The sequence below is a fragment of the Phyllobates terribilis genome, unplaced genomic scaffold (genome assembly GCF_046119375.1).
Source record: "Phyllobates terribilis strain yellow unplaced genomic scaffold, ASM4611937v1 Scaffold_5__5_contigs__length_657084704, whole genome shotgun sequence".
Classification (NCBI taxonomy): domain Eukaryota; kingdom Metazoa; phylum Chordata; class Amphibia; order Anura; family Dendrobatidae; genus Phyllobates; species Phyllobates terribilis.
Window position 1 is genome coordinate 413,393,038 of NW_027362765.1, and position 17,645 is coordinate 413,410,682.

Sequence of the window (17,645 nt, forward strand, 5' to 3'; positions counted from 1 at the left end):
CAAATTAAGATGAGTTGTAGCAAATAACAAACTCAACTCTGCTACATGTATATGGTATAAAAGTCAAAAGAGCATCTATTTTATATCTATATCGAGAGAGAACGAGAGAGAAATATACCATTACATACTATAAAATATATATTGTATAATATATTATACTTTATTATATAATCAAAAAAATAATATAATATATACATTACATATTATAGAAATATACATGACAATATATTATGTATATATTATTAGATTTTAGAAAAATGCATGTTGATTTTTATAAAATGGTATATTATTTTTAGATTTTTTCTTGTTTAGAATATATAGCAGAGCTGAGCGATTAATTTTTTTATATCATAAGATATCAGTATGTTACCTGTGCTGTCATACTTTAACATAGGACTGCAAGTAAACCTCACAGAATACATATAGCTTACATATAATGGATGGATAGGTATGTAATACACATAAGGATGCATGCAGAATGCTATTAATATAAAATAATCCAAATTAGAAAAAAAAAATTAACTCTACATTTACCACACGAACTCAACAAACAGAATCTGTAATAGCAACGCATAAGAGGTTTATTATTTAAAAAAAATCTGTACAGAATAATACTTCTTTTTAGATGAAGACATCCTTTACTCCAGGGGTTAATAGTCTCCATGCCCCTGTAGACCTGACTGGCATATAACACTTTAATAATACAGACACCTGGAGAAGGGAAAGGAGGGTTTTTAATAAAAAATAATATATAATAAAATTATGTAAATAATACATAGATACATACATAGAAATCTGGTGCAGCAGATAATGGAGATGAGTCAAGGTGGGCGCATACACATGGTGTATTATTGTATTTCCATTGGTGGGTTGGCACAGGGGGCAGCAGTCAGTACTCCAGTTTGTTGTATAGGTTATACAGAGGTAAGGACATGTTGCTGCCTGAATAGTATAAGGGGGCTGGGAATGCAATAGATCTGGGCACTGGTACCCTCAGAACGGAATTGTCTCTAAATACCAAGGGCATGCCCACCAGAGTCTGGGCAGAAGCATGGGCTATGTTGGCAGCCTCCAATTCAGCTGATAACTGTCTCTTCCATTTGTTCCTGCGGTTCTGGAACCAAGTCTTGACCTGAGTCTCAGTAAGTTGGAGGCTGGAGGCCAGACAAGCCCTCTCTGAGCTGCTGAGATACCTCTTCATGTCAAAAGTAGACTCCAGTTGATAGACCTGGCTCCTGGAGAACACTGTCCTGGTCTTTTTCTTGGCACTGCCCTGCCTCTCCCCATGAACATCCCTTTGCCTGTCTCCTGGTATGCTACTGGAGGTTAAAAGTCTCTCCTTGTCCCCTGTATAGTCCTGCTGGGATGGAGAGGGCAACTGAGTCCGGAGATCTGAACTGTGTGGTCCTTGTGTATTATCTGCAAGAGATCACCAACATGTCACTACCTGCTCCTCCATCAGCACTCATATTGTTAGACAATTTGCTCAGAGTAAGTGCCAGCAAGATGCACTCGAATTCTTACACTTAGAAGATTAATTATCAATACAAAACACTAATACCTGGAGTGAAACTATGGATAATTTTATATAAAGGCAGTCACAAGTTATATGTTTATGTTATTGAAGAATTGTAGACTTCTCTATAGCAAGACATGTATTTACACCTCAACTTGCAACAAAAATAAGGGTGATGATTGATGGATGGATAGATAGATAGAGATAGGTGATAAATAGATAGAAGACAGATAAGTGATAGACAAAATTGATAGATAGGTAGATGATATATATGGGAGATGATAAATAAATAAATAGAATATATAAACTATATGTATTAGATAGATATTGGATATGTCTAGGTAAGATTAGATAGCTTCTATGTGATTTAATACTTATGTAGAATTTTTTACTAACTTTTTTAAACCGATATATCACTCTTTAAATTACATTAACTAAGGAAAAGATTTTTAGCTAGAGAATTCTTACACTAACATAAAGAGACTTATTATAATAAGCTATTTAACACAAATATATGTTAGATAGATAGATAATATACATAGATAAATAGATAGATAATATAGATAGATTAGATAGATAATATAGATAGACTGATAGATAGATAATATAGATAGATAGATGGATAATATAGATAGATAATATAGATATATAGACAGATATATAGATAGATAATATAGATAGATAATATAGATAGATAGATAGATAATATATATATAGATAGATAATATAGATAGATAGATAGATAGATAGATAATATATATAGATAGATAATATAGATAGATAGATAGATAGATAATATATATAGATAGATAATATAGATAGATAGCTATTTTCTCCCCTGTGATAGGAGAGGCTTAATTGTCGCCGGTGTTTTTCCTCCCGATATCTCTGCCCCCAGAGCAGTGCTGGCCGGTGCAGGAGATGGATGGGTCTGTGCAGACGATATTATCCGGGATAGTGAATTATTTAGTGCAAGAAGCGCTCGTCCTGTACAGGTGACATATTCCGGGTCCCCGGTCACCATGCGCCTCTATCACCTCCAGAACTGCAGCCTGCGACATTTTCATTTCATCTTTTTTGTGCTATTATGGCTATGTGTACAAACCACAGCACTAAAGCCAGATGCACATATTGTCATATAAAACCAGTATAGGGGTCCTGGGGCACAAGATGTAGTAAAGTGACCAGTGCAATCCCTGCAATCCCAGTAAGATACACTAGCTATATCAGAAGATTAGAAGGGTCCTGATTAATGCATTACCAGAAAGAAAGCCCAATCCCCCCAACAATTGTGATATAAGAGAGCTACTCACTGAGACACCTATGTGAACTGCAGGTGTGGGGGGCTTCATCCTTAGACTCCTTGTTGTCTGATCCAGAGCAGAAGCAGCGCTGATCTCTCCATCCCTCCTCTTCTTCTTCGTCTTCCTCCTCATCTGAGGAGGCACTTGGGCTGGGCTCCCTGCATGTGATGATGGGCTCTCTGCTGCTATAAGTCTTGGCACGGCCAGAGGTGGTGGTGCCCTGCAGGATGGACTGGATAGTGAAGCTGGAGAGTGTGGTTGGGGGGCACTTATTGGCCTCTTCTTTGCTGCTCATCCTGAGGACATAGGACGGAAGAGGATGAGGAAGATGATGATGATGGAGTTGCACTGAGGGGGGCTGGAAAAAAAAGGAGGGGTACTATAGTTTTTAATAATGGGGGTGTCTTTTCTTCCAGTTTGCACACACAGACTGCATCCCTCCCTATCCAAAGCACAAGTCCCTACTGATCCGCTGCCTGCCTGCTGGCGTGGCTACATTTGCATGACATTCCCAGCTCCAAAGCACCAATCATCAGCTGCAGACAGCCCCGGAAAAATTGAAATTCCATTGTAAAAGCCCATGCACCTGTGTGGAGAAATGAGTTGTAGGCTGGATGGTTTTACATGAGGTCAGCAGTGTATCTAAGCTTTCACTAAAGAGTTGAGTGAGATAGATGAGGGAGGGGGGCACTGTCAGCACAGGTGGGCATACTATTTATGACTGTTTCTAAAAAGAGCTGGTAGGGAGAAATAAAAGGAAACTAGAGGAGGACAAACCAATAAGTAATTGCTATAAATAATCCTAATGTAAGAAAATAACTTCTAATGTTGAATTTTTTTATTTGGCATGTTTCGCTAATGTCTTATACAGAAACATGATAATGATGATGATGAGAGTACATATAAAATCATCTGAACTTATATGCCAGAGTTATGATATAATACAAACATGAAAGCATTGCTGATTCTGCAGAATTAGAAGTACCATCAAGTCATCGTGAAGACTCACACTTTCCATATGTAATATATAACGAGCGATATGTATACTATGCAACTATTTAATTTGTGAGATTTATTTGCAGTCCCATGAAAACGTAAGAAAGTACAGGTGACATACTGATATCAAATGAAAACCTCAGCCCTGTTTCATGCACTATACTTAATAACATATAGAAAAAAATCAGCAATTTTAATAAAATCAACATATATATATATATATATATATATATATATAATGTTAAAATAGCCACCTCATTTGTAAGGCCACATTCACACGTTCAGTATTTACAACCCCTGGTAGAAATTATGGAATCGCCGGGATCAGAGGATGTTCATTCAGTTATTTAATGTTGTTGAAAAAAAACTGATCACAGACATGGCAAAAAACTAAAGTCATTTCAAATGGCAACTTTAGGGCTTTAAGAAACACTAAAAGAAATCAAGATAAAAAATGTGGTACTCAGTAAGGGTAATTTTTTTTCAGACCAAGCAGAGGGAAAAAATTATGGAATCACTCAATTCTGAGTGATTCCATAATTTTTGACAGGGGTTGTGCTCATTATTTTGCATCAGTATTTGTAAGCCAAAACCAGGAGTGGGTGTTAAATGCAGAAAACGGTTAAATTGCAAGATCTCTGGAACAAGATGACTCATCTCTCTGAACTCCAAGGTCAGATATTGTATAATTTCCTTCTATTCATTTTAATCGGTTCCATGATTTACAGCAGGTTGCCACATTCACGGTTTGTCCAAGCTCCCTCCTTGCTGCAGGGCTGACATTCCATTGGAAGATGATGTTTTACCCTTCTACTGATTCCTGCTTTTCAACCATGCCTTTCAATTATTCCACCATTATAGTTATTTTCATAGAATCCAATAATGTTTCTTGGATGCAATTTTATCTAGGGGGCTACAGAGCCATAGCCACAGAGTTCCACTTTAAACCCCCAAAGTGTAGTTATGTTAAGTAAACACATTAATGCAGCTTATTGACTTCTGTTTATTAAAAGGGCATTGCCGGTCTCATATATCATCTATATAACTTTGGAATTAGTTATCCTCCTTTTCCCTTTCACACCCCCTCTCTATCAGTGACTATGACTGCTGGGTGGTGGGAGAGATGAGAGACAAGTGTCTGGCGCCTGGAACCTGAGCCAACATCATTTCATACACAAGCACTATTACATGATCACCCAAAGCCAGCAGGCCGACTGCCCCCAGCCCCCGGCTCATTGTATTACCTGTCATGTTTACTGGGAATAGGAGAAAAGACTCATAAATTAATGTTGCATTTGGTGGAAATGGTTTATTGATCTCCTACCATGCCCTTATGTGGTTGCAGTCTTAAAACTATTTTTAGGTTGAAAAATGCTGGCTTTTATATGAAAGATCTCACTCACGAATATAAGAGTTTCTATCATGCCCACTGAACCAATACTTCAGTTAATGCCCACTGAACTAATACACCACATACAGTATGTAGCTATTCCTCATAGAACACATATATTGTAAGGCCTACACATTGTATATAATAGGGTCAGGGCTTTTATTTTTCATCTGTGCAAGAATATACTAAAGGGGCTGGTGGAGTTTGTGCCATTGGTAATTGATATTACTTAGCCACTCCTGCCATGGCCTTGGTATTCAGATAAAGGGTTGCAGGAACAAAGTGAATTGTTGCCCTTGGGTGAAGGAAAGACAAGCTACAACTATTCAGGCCTTCATACAAGGCTCAACCATGGCCAATAACCACCTGCTTTACCCCACATAAATTTCTTATAGCGCTGCTATTCTCTCATGTGTCGAAGAGCGATGTACCCAAAAACTGTAAAGGCAATTGCTAAAACTCTCAGGCTATGTTCACACTGTTCATAAAAGGAAGAACGGCACTCTTTATTAGATATGGGGCATGCATAGGGTCCCAATCCTTCTAATATAACAATTCAGTAGAATCCAGAACGCATTTAAAGATTTTTATTGCAGTTACAGTGTAGTGTATAGATAATTTTGACGTTTCGGTCTCTAAGATCTTCTTCAGATTATACACTAGAGATTTAGATAATTTCATATGTGCATATAACAACGAGAAAAGATTCCAGCTTAACAGAATTCAAAGATCAGCCCCTCTAGAATCCCAGGTTCAAGGGCAATGTTATAGGGCACAATGGCAGCAAGTGTTGGAAGATAGGCAATTAATAGCCCATTAAAACCCCATGGACCCGGGTATAGACTCGGTGTGGATGCGACCTCAGTCACCGTATCTGCATGTCATAAGTTCTTACATTAACTTAAAAGGAACCTGACAGCCAATACATGCTGCCCAATTCACAGGCAGCACATATCAGACACTGGCTGTATGATTTCAGACAGGAATGTTTGACTCAGAAATGTTGTGGCTTTTTAGAGAAAAACATACTTTCAAAGCTGCCAGGGACTGCCCGCTATCCTTGACTGACAGCTCTTCTCTGCGTGCATGTATAGGGAGAGACCTGTCACTCAAGGGGAGTGGGCGGGGGAAGCCGCCGGTGATGTGCATGTCCGACTAGTCTCCCGTGCAGCTTGGTCCCTGCCGGCTTTTAAAGTATACTTTTCTTAGAAATGCCGTGGCAAGTCAAACATACCTGGCTAAAATCATACAGACAGTATCTGATACATGATGCGCCTTTTTAGTGTTTGTTTGTTTTGAAGATGGGAGGTTGGTTTTCCTGAGTGCTTTTTCAATACTTTTGGCCATTGGCTGTGTTATTAAGCATTTTTCAAGCATTTTTGTGTGGCAACTTTTTTACTGATATTTTTTAAGCTGTATTCAATAATAAAGAAAACGCTAGCGTTCGTTTCATACAAAAATGCTGGCAAAATGCTCAAAAAGACAGCTGAGCGTCTTCCGGGCGTCTTTTGAACCTTCCCTTTGACTTCTATTAGAAAGTAAAAAGTATCTTCAGAGCGGGAAATATCTGAAAAATGTTCCGCTTACTTATTTTAGCCGATTGTTTTTGGAAACCTGAAGAGGTTAAAAGATGCCGAAAAGACAGAATATATTAACAGCAAGAAATGTATATGTTCAATCTTTTGCGCATTTACATAGCACTTTTTAAGGAGAGTTTCGGAGTGGAATCCGTTTGAGAAAGACGTCCAAGTGCATATAAGCTGCAATCTTTGCAAATCGTTTTGCTTCTCTTTTTCATTTTTACTCATACATTTGGATGCATTTTTAGCTACAGATATTGTATTGCTCACCACTGTGCAGCAGGGTTGCCAACCATATAAAAATTCCAGGACAGTCCATAAAAATAGACAACTTTTTTGCCCTGTCCGTAAAAAAAGTTTAAGGTGTCCGTGATTTTTTTGGAAGCTGAAAAAACGTATACAGATTATTTTGATTATAATTATCATAATTTACAGTTTACAGTGAATGCAGAGAATGCCTTAATATCAGAATTATGGGCTGTAGACATGTATCACTTATAATCATAATGATTTATTATGGTTTTCCAAAGTGTCCGTAAAATATATTGTCTGTCTGTGATTTTTTGATAAACTGTCCAGAAAAAAAATAAAAAGTCAACTTGGCAACCCTGCTGTGTAGTGGTCAAGCTGTGCCATACTAAAGGACAATGGCCATGCTCCTTACTTTGGTCTACTAGTCCTAATTTATGGTTTCACCCAATTTCGATGACTGTTCTCTTCTTTGAGGAAAATCTATGATATCCTGAATATTACAATTTCATTGATATGTAATGTTGGGGTGTGAGCAATGGTTTCAAATAAGTTCACATTTTTTGTTCTGAAGTTTCTGTAAGGACTTACAGGGCAGTAAGACTTTGGGCATGGACCCTATATCCCGGTGCATAGGGAATGATTCATTAAACAGTTTGCTCCAGTAGTGTGGAGTAAAACTGTTTAAAATGTTGCACAATTTTTGCGTGCAAAATTTTGTGACTTTTGGCGTTTTTATATCGGCACCACCAACTTTTTGAAAAGTGGAAGACAGCATAGCTGACAAATTCATCATAATTTTACGCCACAAAAGTGGTGTAAATAAATACAGAATTTTACTGGCATATGAAAGATGTGTGAAATTGATTTAAGGAAGAGTAAGCTGGCCATATAACTCGGATAAGGATTGCAACGCCATGTTCGGACTGGCTGGCGGATCTCAAGACCCGAGCATGGCAGCATGTATTTTTATGCAGCTGTCACGCTCAGGTTGAGAGAGCGGATGACCAGTCCGAGTATTGCGTTGCAATCCTCGTCCAAATTATACGGCCGTCTAACTCTTCCCTTAGGCCACGGTCCCACTATCAGTATTTGGTCAGTATTTTTTCTCAGGAGTGGGAGAAAAAACCAGGTGAGGAACAATCAGAGAAAAGGTATAATAGAAACAAGTCACCAATTCTGCATTTATCACCCACTCCTGGTTTTGGCTCCCACTCCTGAGAAAAAATACTGACCGAATACCGACCAAATACTGATAGTGGGGCCGTGGCATTAGAGGCACAATTCTAATGAATTTGGCACACTTTTCCCCATCGCACCCTGGATCAAAACTGGCTTATAAAACGCCATTCTTGATTAATTGGATTAGCGTTCTTATGCCAAGTGTTACTGACGCGCCCCCTGGGCCATGTTTGGGGAATACCCGGAGCCGGATCTGTTGGGGGTGGTAGTCCTCGTGGCGGTGACCCGGTCCGTGCCCAGGGTGTCAAACTAAGTGGCGATGTTTTTAGTGGCAGATGTGATATTGTTCGACTACGCCACCCGTTGAATGCGGTTACGAAACCGCCGCTGCAGGGCAGACCGCTGAGGCCGGTGGTACAGTTGTGCAGCGTGGGTAGTATAACCCCCAACGGGAGGGGTATGGCCTCAGGGCAGCGGACGTGGATGATGGGGATAGCGGATTTGCACGCAGGCACCAGGAACCACTCAGAGACGGTGCGGTGTAGTTCAGGGTCTTTACTGGTGGCAAAGGTAGACCCTCCCGGGAGTACTGGCTAGCGATCGGGGCCTGGTCAGTCCGTGAGCAGACAGGATCTCCCCTGGCCAGGCGGAGTTGTAGGCCTCCCCAACTAACTGTACTCTTCTTGGCTACCTTGCTAGAAGCGGGTAAAAGTAGCCCACGTCCCTGAGTGTACCGTGTGGTGCTCACCCGTATGGCCGGTGACTCGGGGACTTCTGGTAGCCTCCGCTCCACGACGGCGGTGCTGGTCCCTTGCGTGTGACCGTGCCTTCGGGTTTCTTGGCCAGAGGACCTGAAATCCCCTGCCGGTCGGTTTCTGCTGCTGGTTATGGAACAGTCCCCACAGCCTCGGACTCCGTGTCCGGTGAGATCTCTTCAGCCAAGGCGAGCTATCTAGCTTCCAGCCTCTGGCACTCACTCCTGCTCCTACAGAGCTCTTGTTGTCACTTTCCCTGCAACTGCTCCACACCAGACCAGACTGTGTCTCTGTCTCTGTCTGTGTTCTCCCCTAACCCCACCTCAGCCCCAGTTTATATAGGGGAAGTTCTTCCCCTCCCAGGACTGGGCAGGAGGTGTGGCATGCTTAGGATTCCTGACCAGGAGACCTCCCACCTGCTCACAGACGTAATATTGCTATTACTGTGGTAACCAGACCCCTGGGGTTCCACATTCCCCCCTAGTAAAATTTAGTACTCCGGGACTAAACATATTTTTTGAAAACATAACAGGGTATAAACAGGAACAATACAATAAGGAAAAACATGTTAAAGTGGTCACGGCGTGTCCGCAACTGGGTGCAATTTTTGAAGCAAAAAGGGTGTCCGTTTCACCAAAGAACAGGGAGCCGTAACCAGGTAGGGGTCTGTCCTGCCCCGAGTCTTTAACAGTCTTTAGTCCGTTCCTGGGTTACGCTCCAAACATACATACAACAGAGTTCTAGTAAATCCACAAAAGACACCTATAAAATAACTGGAGAAAACATAATTATTTACAAGCAACAGTAAACAGGTAAATACCAATAAAACAGTTTGAACACTTTAGATCCTCCAACGTACGGGCAACTGGCCTCTAGTGGCTCTAGTGGACCTACGGAGCTCACTAACTGGTCCTGCACTACAGGGTGTAGGAGCTGTCAAAGGTAAGCTGGGCAGCTGTCTACGGACTCTTTGGCTCACTAGGGGCACGGCAGGCTCACTATAAGCAGAGGGTCGATTCTCCTGGTCTGCTTGTGTGGGGTCCTCCGCCTCCCGGACCGGCCGCTCCCCCAGCTCCACCTGCTTTTCCGTAGGCACTTGGGATGCTGGCTGGAGGAAGGTGAGGACGGGTACCACAACAGCGCCATTTACTTGTGTCCAAGATCGAGGGAAGTCTCCGAGTACAGTACTGACCATCTCTTCCCTTTCCTCTGCGGGTCGAGGGTTTTCTTGATCTTCTTCAGGGTTTCGTAGCTGCTCGGGACACTTCTTCAGGTGATCTCGGGAGACAATGGCTGTGGTTTCTCCTCCATCCTTACTGATTGTGCAGACTTTCGGGTTTTCATGGCTTGATGGCAGTACGGTGTACGGGTCCTTCTCCCACTGGTCGTCCAACTTGTGGAGCCGTCTTTTCCTCTTCAAGACCTGCTCTCCAGGTACCAGGGGAACAGCGGGAGCATACTGGTTGTAAGTCTTCTCCTGTCTTTCTCTTGCTTGACGGAGACTTCGCTCAACGCTCTCCTGTACTTTCCGGTACTGCTGCTGCCTCTCTGTGTCCCAGTCTGCTTCTGGTGAAGTGTCCTCGGGTGTCAGGACTCCCATATCCAGATCAACAGGCAGCTTACCAGGTCTTGCTCTCATTAGGTAAGCCAGGGTACAGTTGGTAGAACCTACAGGGATGTGGTTGTATAGGTCCACCAGATCAGGCAGTTTCTCAGGCCACAGACTGCGTTCTTCCAGGGGCAATGTTTTCAGAAGGTCTATCACCACCTGGTTCATCTTCTCGCAGAGTCCATTGGTTTGCGGATGATAGGGTGTTGTTCTTATCTTCCGGCAGCCATACAGGGTGCAGAACTCCTGGAAGACTTCCGCTTCAAAGGCAGGTCCTTGGTCCATCAGCACCTGCTCTGGGTATCCGTGTGGACGGCAGAAGTGCTGCTGGAAGGTTCTAGCTGCTGTTTGAGCCGTTAAGTCCTTGACGGGGACTACAACCAAGAACCGGGAATAGTGATCCACGATGGTCAACGCATAGACGTAGCCACTTCTGCTGGGGGTCAGTTTTACATGGTCCAAGGCTACCAGTTCCAACGGCTGCCTGGTGACGATGGACTGCAGGGGAGTCTTCTGGCTGGCACGGTCCTTCCTTCTTAGGCTGCATGGGCCACAGTCTCTGCACCACCTCTCGATGGTTCCTCTCATGCCTACCCAGTGGAACCGCCCGCGCAGCAGGAACTCCAGCTTCTTCCATCCGAAGTGCCCAGCTCCGTCGTGGTATGCCTCCAGTACCATAGCCGCGTCTCTTCTTGGCACCACTACTTGCCAGATCAGTTCATGCGTCCGGGAGTTAACCATTCTGCGGCACAACTTCCCCTTGTAAAGGAACAGTCGACTCTTCTCAGCCCACAGTTGCTTGGTCTCCTCCGGAGCGTCTGGGTCAAGGCGGGCATCTGGCTGAGTCAGCATCTCCTTCACCCATCGGACGGCGGGGTCACTGTCTTGCGTTTCCGCCCAGTTGTAATGAGGTAAGGGGTTGAACGTAGTGGATTGCTTACCCCTTACACGGTGGGAATACTGGGTAGTCCCATGACGGTGAAACGCGGGGAGTTCAACCTCTTCCAGTTCCTCTGGATCTTCCCCTACGTCCGGTAGGTTTGGCATTCTGGACAAGGCATCCGCGTTGGTATTGGAGCGTCCTGCCCGGTATTTAATCGTGAACTCATAGTTGGACAGGCGGGCCATCCATCTCTGCTCCAGGGCACCGAGTCTTGCAGTTTCCAGGTGTGTCAACGGGTTGTTATCCGTGTACACGGTGAACCGGGAAGAGGCGAGGTAGTGCTTAAAGCGTTCGGTGACTGCCCACACCACTGCCAGGAACTCTAGCTTGAATGAGCTGTAATTCTCAGGGTTTCTTTCGGTGGGTCGCAGTTTTCGGCTGGCGTAAGCAATTACCCGTTCTCTCCCCTGCTGGATCTGGGACAGCACGGCTCCTAGCCCGATGTTACTTGCGTCGGTGTAGAGGATAAAGGGCTGGCTGTAATCCGGGTACGCCAGGATTTCATCCCCCGTGAGGGCCATCTTCAGCTGGCGGAAGGACTCTTCTTCCAGCTTCTCCCATCTGAAGGGCGGCTTCTGGTTTTTGGCCTTCCTGGACTGGCCTATCAGGAGGTCCTGCATAGGAGCTGCCTTTTTGGTGAAACCGGGAATGAATCTTCGGTAGTAGCCTACCAACCCGAGGAACTGCCGCACTTCCTTTACGCTGGAGGGTCTTGGCCATTCCTTAATCGCGGTGATCTTATCAGGGTCGGGAGCCACTCCGTCAGCACTCACCACGTGTCCCAGGTACTGCACTTTTGGTTTTAGCAGGTGACACTTCGACGGTTTCACCTTCAGACCGTAGTTTGCCAGGGCTTCAAACACTTCCGCCAGGTGTTTCAGGTGGTCCTCGTAGGTTTTGGAATAAACTATAACATCGTCCAGGTACAGCAGGACCGTCTCAAAGTTCCGGTGTCCCAGACAGCATTCCATCAATCGTTGGAAGGTTCCTGGTGCGTTGCAGAGTCCGAACGGCATGCAGGTAAACTCGCTAAGTCCCATCGGGGTGGTGAATGCGGTCTTCTCCCGGTCCGCCTCTGCTACAGGAACCTGCCAGTACCCGCTAGTGAGATCCAAAGTGGAGAAGAAGTTAGCAGATTTTAAAGCAGCCAAAGACTCCTCTATCCTTGGTAAGGGGTACGCATCTTTGTGTGTGATACGGTTGATTTTCCGGTAATCTACACACATTCTCATGGTGTTGTCTTTCTTTTTAACCAAGACTAGTGGAGCTGCCCAGGGGCTACAGCTATCCCTGATTACCCCAGCCTCCTTCATGTCTCTAAGCATACCCTTGGCGTGTTGGTAGTGTGCAGGGGGTACGGGTCGGTATCTCTCCTTTATGGGAGGATGGTCTCCCGTGGGGATGTGGTGTTCTACCCCCTTTACTCGCCCGAAGTCTAGCGGGTGTTTACTAAACACTCTCTCGTACTCTCGAACCACCCGATAGACTCCCTGTTTCTGGTGTGAGGGAGTGGAGTCAGTACCCAAATGCAGTTGCTGACACCAGTCCTCCATTTGTTGCTTAGAGCCGTTACCTTCCTCTGGATGAGATGGAGGCAAGGGTTCCATGGACTGTACAGAATTTTGGTTGATGGTATACAATTTGGCTAGCGTAGCATACCGGGGCAGGTACACTTCCCTCTTCCCGATATTTATTATGCGAACGGGCACCCTCCCATGGCGTACATCAACCACCCCCCGTGCTGTCAAAATGGTGGGCCTACTGTCTGAGTAGACGGGTTCTACCATTGCTTGGTAGTCTCTACCTCTGAGACCAATAGCTGCCCGGCACCAAATCATCATCTCACTTTTTGGGGGCATGGCAATAGGGAACGGGTCACACATTCTCACGCTACCTATCTCACCACCGGAGAGTTCCACTTGTTGCCGTCGCATCAGTGCCCGGATCTCTTTTTGGAGCACTCGCTGCTGACCGGAGCTGGCGTTCTTGGCAAGCTGCTGTAAAATGAGAATCACCTCTGCAAGACAATTTTCAATCACATTAGTTCCTAGAGTTATCTTTGGGTGACTCTCGCGCTTGTCAATGTCTACAATGATCAGTCCCTGTGCTGCCAGTTCGACTTTACCGATTTTAATGGTCATCTCTTTAAATCCGATCTGTGGCACGGGCTGACCATTGCTGGTGATGATACTCAAGTCGTCGTCTGGGTAGCGGGTTATATCCGAGTCATTCCAGTACTGCTTGAAGAGCACGTACGGGATGGTGGTGACCTGTGACCCGGTGTCAAGTAGGGCACTCATAGGAATGCCATCCAGTACTACAGGCAAGACTGGACGTCCTCCCACGTATTTGTCACGCCAGTTCGATGGGCCTGGTGATCTTATTCCTAGGGGTTGGCCCTCTACCCCAGGTTGTGCCGGTTTAAAAGGACAGTACCTTTCCATATGTCCGGGTTGATTGCAGCGGCAGCAGATGGGTTGTCCGTCCTCGTTGTATCGGTCGCTGGGTCTTCCTCTGGCCGGTGGGGTCCTCCTTGGTCGGCGCCACGGGATATCCTCCGGTCCGGATGCCAGCTGGATCTTCCCTGGAGTAGAAACCTGTAAAGACTGCACAGTTCGGGTTAGCGCGGCAACGCTTTTAGTTAGCTCTTGGACCTGATGGTGCAGGTCTGTAGCCGGGTCATTGTTTAAAGCCTGCGCATCAGCTCCCACAGGCCCTGCCGACAAGGGCGCCGTCTCCTGGTGGTAAGTGGTAGCAGGACGTTTGTGGGTCACAGCGCCACCTGGTGCCGGTTCTCGGAGCACCCGGATGGCTCTGTCCTTGAACTGTGCAAAGTCCAGATGAGGGTCCTGTAAGGCCATTGCTCGCAACTGGGTTCGGTGGGCATTGCAATGTAGACCCTCTATAAATTGTTCAGTCAACAGCTTGTCTTCGTTTCCCACGCCGTCAGGGTCGGCCTGCTTAATGGCTCTCAGGGCCTCTTGTAGGTTTAGTGCATAGTCCCTTATATTCTCATGTGCTCGCTGCTTGCACCCGTAGAATCTAAGCTTGATCTCGGCTGAGGTACAGGTATCAAAGGTGTCCTTCAGCCGGGCTAGTATCTCTGCGACAGTCCTCCTCCTCCCAAGTGACCAGGACTTTACCTCCCTTTGGGCTGCCCCTGTTAATTGAGCCACCAGGATGCTCACTTTTTGCTCTTCTGTGAGGGGGTACACCTGGAAGAGGCTATCCAGCCTTTCTCTGAAGTCATTTAGGGTATGGGACTCCCCTGAGTACTGGGGTAGCCAGGCTGCCCCCGGGATGTAGGGCATGGTGAAAGGCATGACCGCAGCAGCGGTGGTGCTGGCGGTGGCTGTAGCAGTGAAGCTCTCCTCCGTATCCGACATCCTCCTCCCCCCTAGTGGACCGTGGCCTACCTTGCGATGATCCTCTTATGTAGGCCGCGGCTCCGCAGTGGATCGTCAGGGTTGAGGACCTTCCGTCGCGCTCCTGTGACGTCGGCGTCTACTGGGCTCCTTCCAGGACCTTACGCAACGTCCGGACATGAGGCAGGGCTTCAGTTCTCGCGCGCTTTCGGAGTCCACGCCCCTCTTCTTCCCGCGCGGCGTCCTCGAGATGGCGTCCAATGGCGGGAAAACTCCACGGATGGCGGGAAGAAGGCAAAAGATGGCGTCGGATGGCGGGAAAACTCCACGGATGGCGGGAATCTTCACCACAGGTAAGTTTAACAGTCTTTTTCAGGCACGCAGTACCCGGTGGTTGCGGGCACGAGATCCTGCCGACTACGCCAAAAGTTGACGCGCCCCCTGGGCCATGTTTGGGGAATACCCGGAGCCGGATCTGTTGGGGGTGGTAGTCCTCGTGGCGGTGACCCGGTCCGTGCCCAGGGTGTCAAACTAAGTGGCGATGTTTTTAGTGGCAGATGTGATATTGTTCGACTACGCCACCCGTTGAATGCGGTTATGAAACCGCCACTGCAGGGCAGACCGCTGAGGCTGGTGGTACAGTTGTGCAGCGTGGGTAGTATAACCCCCAACGGGAGGGGTATGGCCTCAGGGCAGCGGACGTGGATGATGGGGATAGCGGATTTGCACGCAGGCACCAGGAACCACTCAGAGACGGTGCGGTGTAGTTGAGGGTCTTTACTGGTGGCAAAGATAGACCCTCCCGGGAGTACTGGCTAGCGATCGAGGCCTGGTCAGTCCGTGAGCAGACAGGATCTCCCCTGGCCAGGCGGAGTTGTAGGCCTCCCCAACTAACTGTACTCTTCTTGGCTACCTTGCTAGAAGCGGGTAAAAGTAGCCCACGTCCCTGAGTGTACCGTGTGGTGCTCACCCGTATGGCCGGTGACTCGGGGCCTTCTGGTAGCCTCCGCTCCACGACGGCGGTGCTGGTCCCTTGCGTGTGACCGTGCCTTCGGGTTTCTTGGCCAGAGGACCTGAAATCCCCTGCCGGTCGGTTTCTGCTGCTGGTTATGGAACAGTCCCCACAGCCTCGGACTCCGTGTCCGGTGAGATCTCTTCAGCCAAGGCGAGCTATCTAGCTTCCAGCCTCTGGCACTCACTCCTGCTCCTACAGAGCTCTTGTTGTCACTTTCCTTGCAACTGCTCCACACCAGACCAGACTGTGTCTCTGTCTCTGTCTGTGTTCTCCCCTAACCCCACCTCAGCCCCAGTTTATATAGGGGAAGTTCTTCCCCTCCCAGGACTGTGCAGGAGGTGTGGCATGCTTAGGATTCCTGACCAGGAGACCTCCCACCTGCTCACAGACGTAATATTGCTATTACTGTGGTAACCAGACCCCTGGGGTTCCACATTACCATGTGGTGCCCCCTTAAGACACTATAGTCTCCCATAAATGGCAAAGGTCCCAAATGTGCTGGGAATGTCCTGATTTTTCATAAACAACTCCAACAAATTTTTTTGGGCCTAAAAGGGGTGTTGTTTACCCAAAATCCACCCACAAATGGGCAATTCTGGTTGGGGTTGGGACATTTCTATCCAAGGCTAAAGCCCTAAACTAATAACACTGATGTTGATAACAATAGACATGACAAATAACTTCTTTGGGCCTCGGTATATTATCAGACGCACACAGAGGTACGGTATGGGCTCATGGGTACCGTATTTGGATCAGTACAATACAGCTCTTTAATACACTCATGTATATGGGCCCATATGCCGTTAATTGTACTTGGTAGTGACGTATACTTATAGGTCTGAAAAGTAAGGGCCTCATTTATCAAAACTGTGTTTGTTGCCCATAGCAACCAATCAGAGCTCAGCTTTCATTTTTTTAACCTGCTCTGGTAAAATGAAAGCTGCGCTGTGATTGGTTGCTAGGGACGACAAAGATAAGGTTTTCCTTTTAGACATTTTTCATAAATCTGCTGGTATCCACAGATGTGTGGGACTCAGCTGCCAGTTATGCTGACATTTGTAGTTCTCCCTCTTCACAGAAATGTTTCCTGCCTGTGGTCTTTTTTACATCTTAGACTGTGAAAAATAACTTCATACTTTAAATTCTGTGTAAATTCTAATATGTGAAAAAAAGAAATTACAGGACTGTATAGAAATCAATAGAGACAAATGTCAGGGCGTTCTCAGATGATATTTTCATTAACTCTGAAGAAGTCTATTATGCGTGCGTTATTGAATAAAGTGCTGGTAATGTTATTAAATGGCCATCACGTGCCCGCTGTTCTTTGACCAGATGTCTAATCTTTAAATACTCCTCGATATACTCGGTAATGGCCTAATTGATTCACAATACTCTACCACTACTCTCCCCAAATCTGCCTTCTCCCCCACTGTCTCTGTATGTTGTAGTGAACAGGAAAATAAGACCTCATGCGAATCAGTATCCCCCCTGTACGGTACCAAATCAGTACCCCCTGTACAGTACAAAATCAGTACCCCCCTGTACAGTACCAAATCAGCAATCCCCTGTACAGTACCAAATCAGCACTCCCCTGTACAATACCAAATCAGTACCCCCCTGTACGGTACCAAATCAGTACCCCCCGTGCGGTATCAAATCAGCACCCTCCTGTACAGTACCAAATCAGCACCCCCCTGTACAGTACCAAATCAGTACCCCTCTTTACGGTCCCAAATCAGTA

General features: G+C 46.0%; 1 protein-coding gene across 4 annotated transcripts in view; it reads right to left on the minus strand.

Moving 5' to 3' along the window:
• Positions 1–716: 716 nt before the first annotated feature.
• Positions 717–17,645, minus strand: part of HMX2 (H6 family homeobox 2) — a 69,715-nt gene continuing 52,786 nt past the window's right edge. For 3 of the 4 annotated variants that reach the window (XM_073681351.1, XM_073681353.1, XM_073681352.1), the window contains 2 exons: positions 2,830–3,116; positions 717–1,419 (listed from right to left, as the gene is read on the minus strand). In XM_073681351.1, the coding sequence (XP_073537452.1) occupies positions 890–1,419; positions 2,830–3,116 (817 nt within the window). In that variant the 3' untranslated portion in view covers positions 717–889. Of the gene's footprint in view, positions 1,420–2,829; positions 3,179–17,645 lie in introns of all 4 variants that reach the window. The other variant, XM_073681354.1, reaches the window with a different exon arrangement.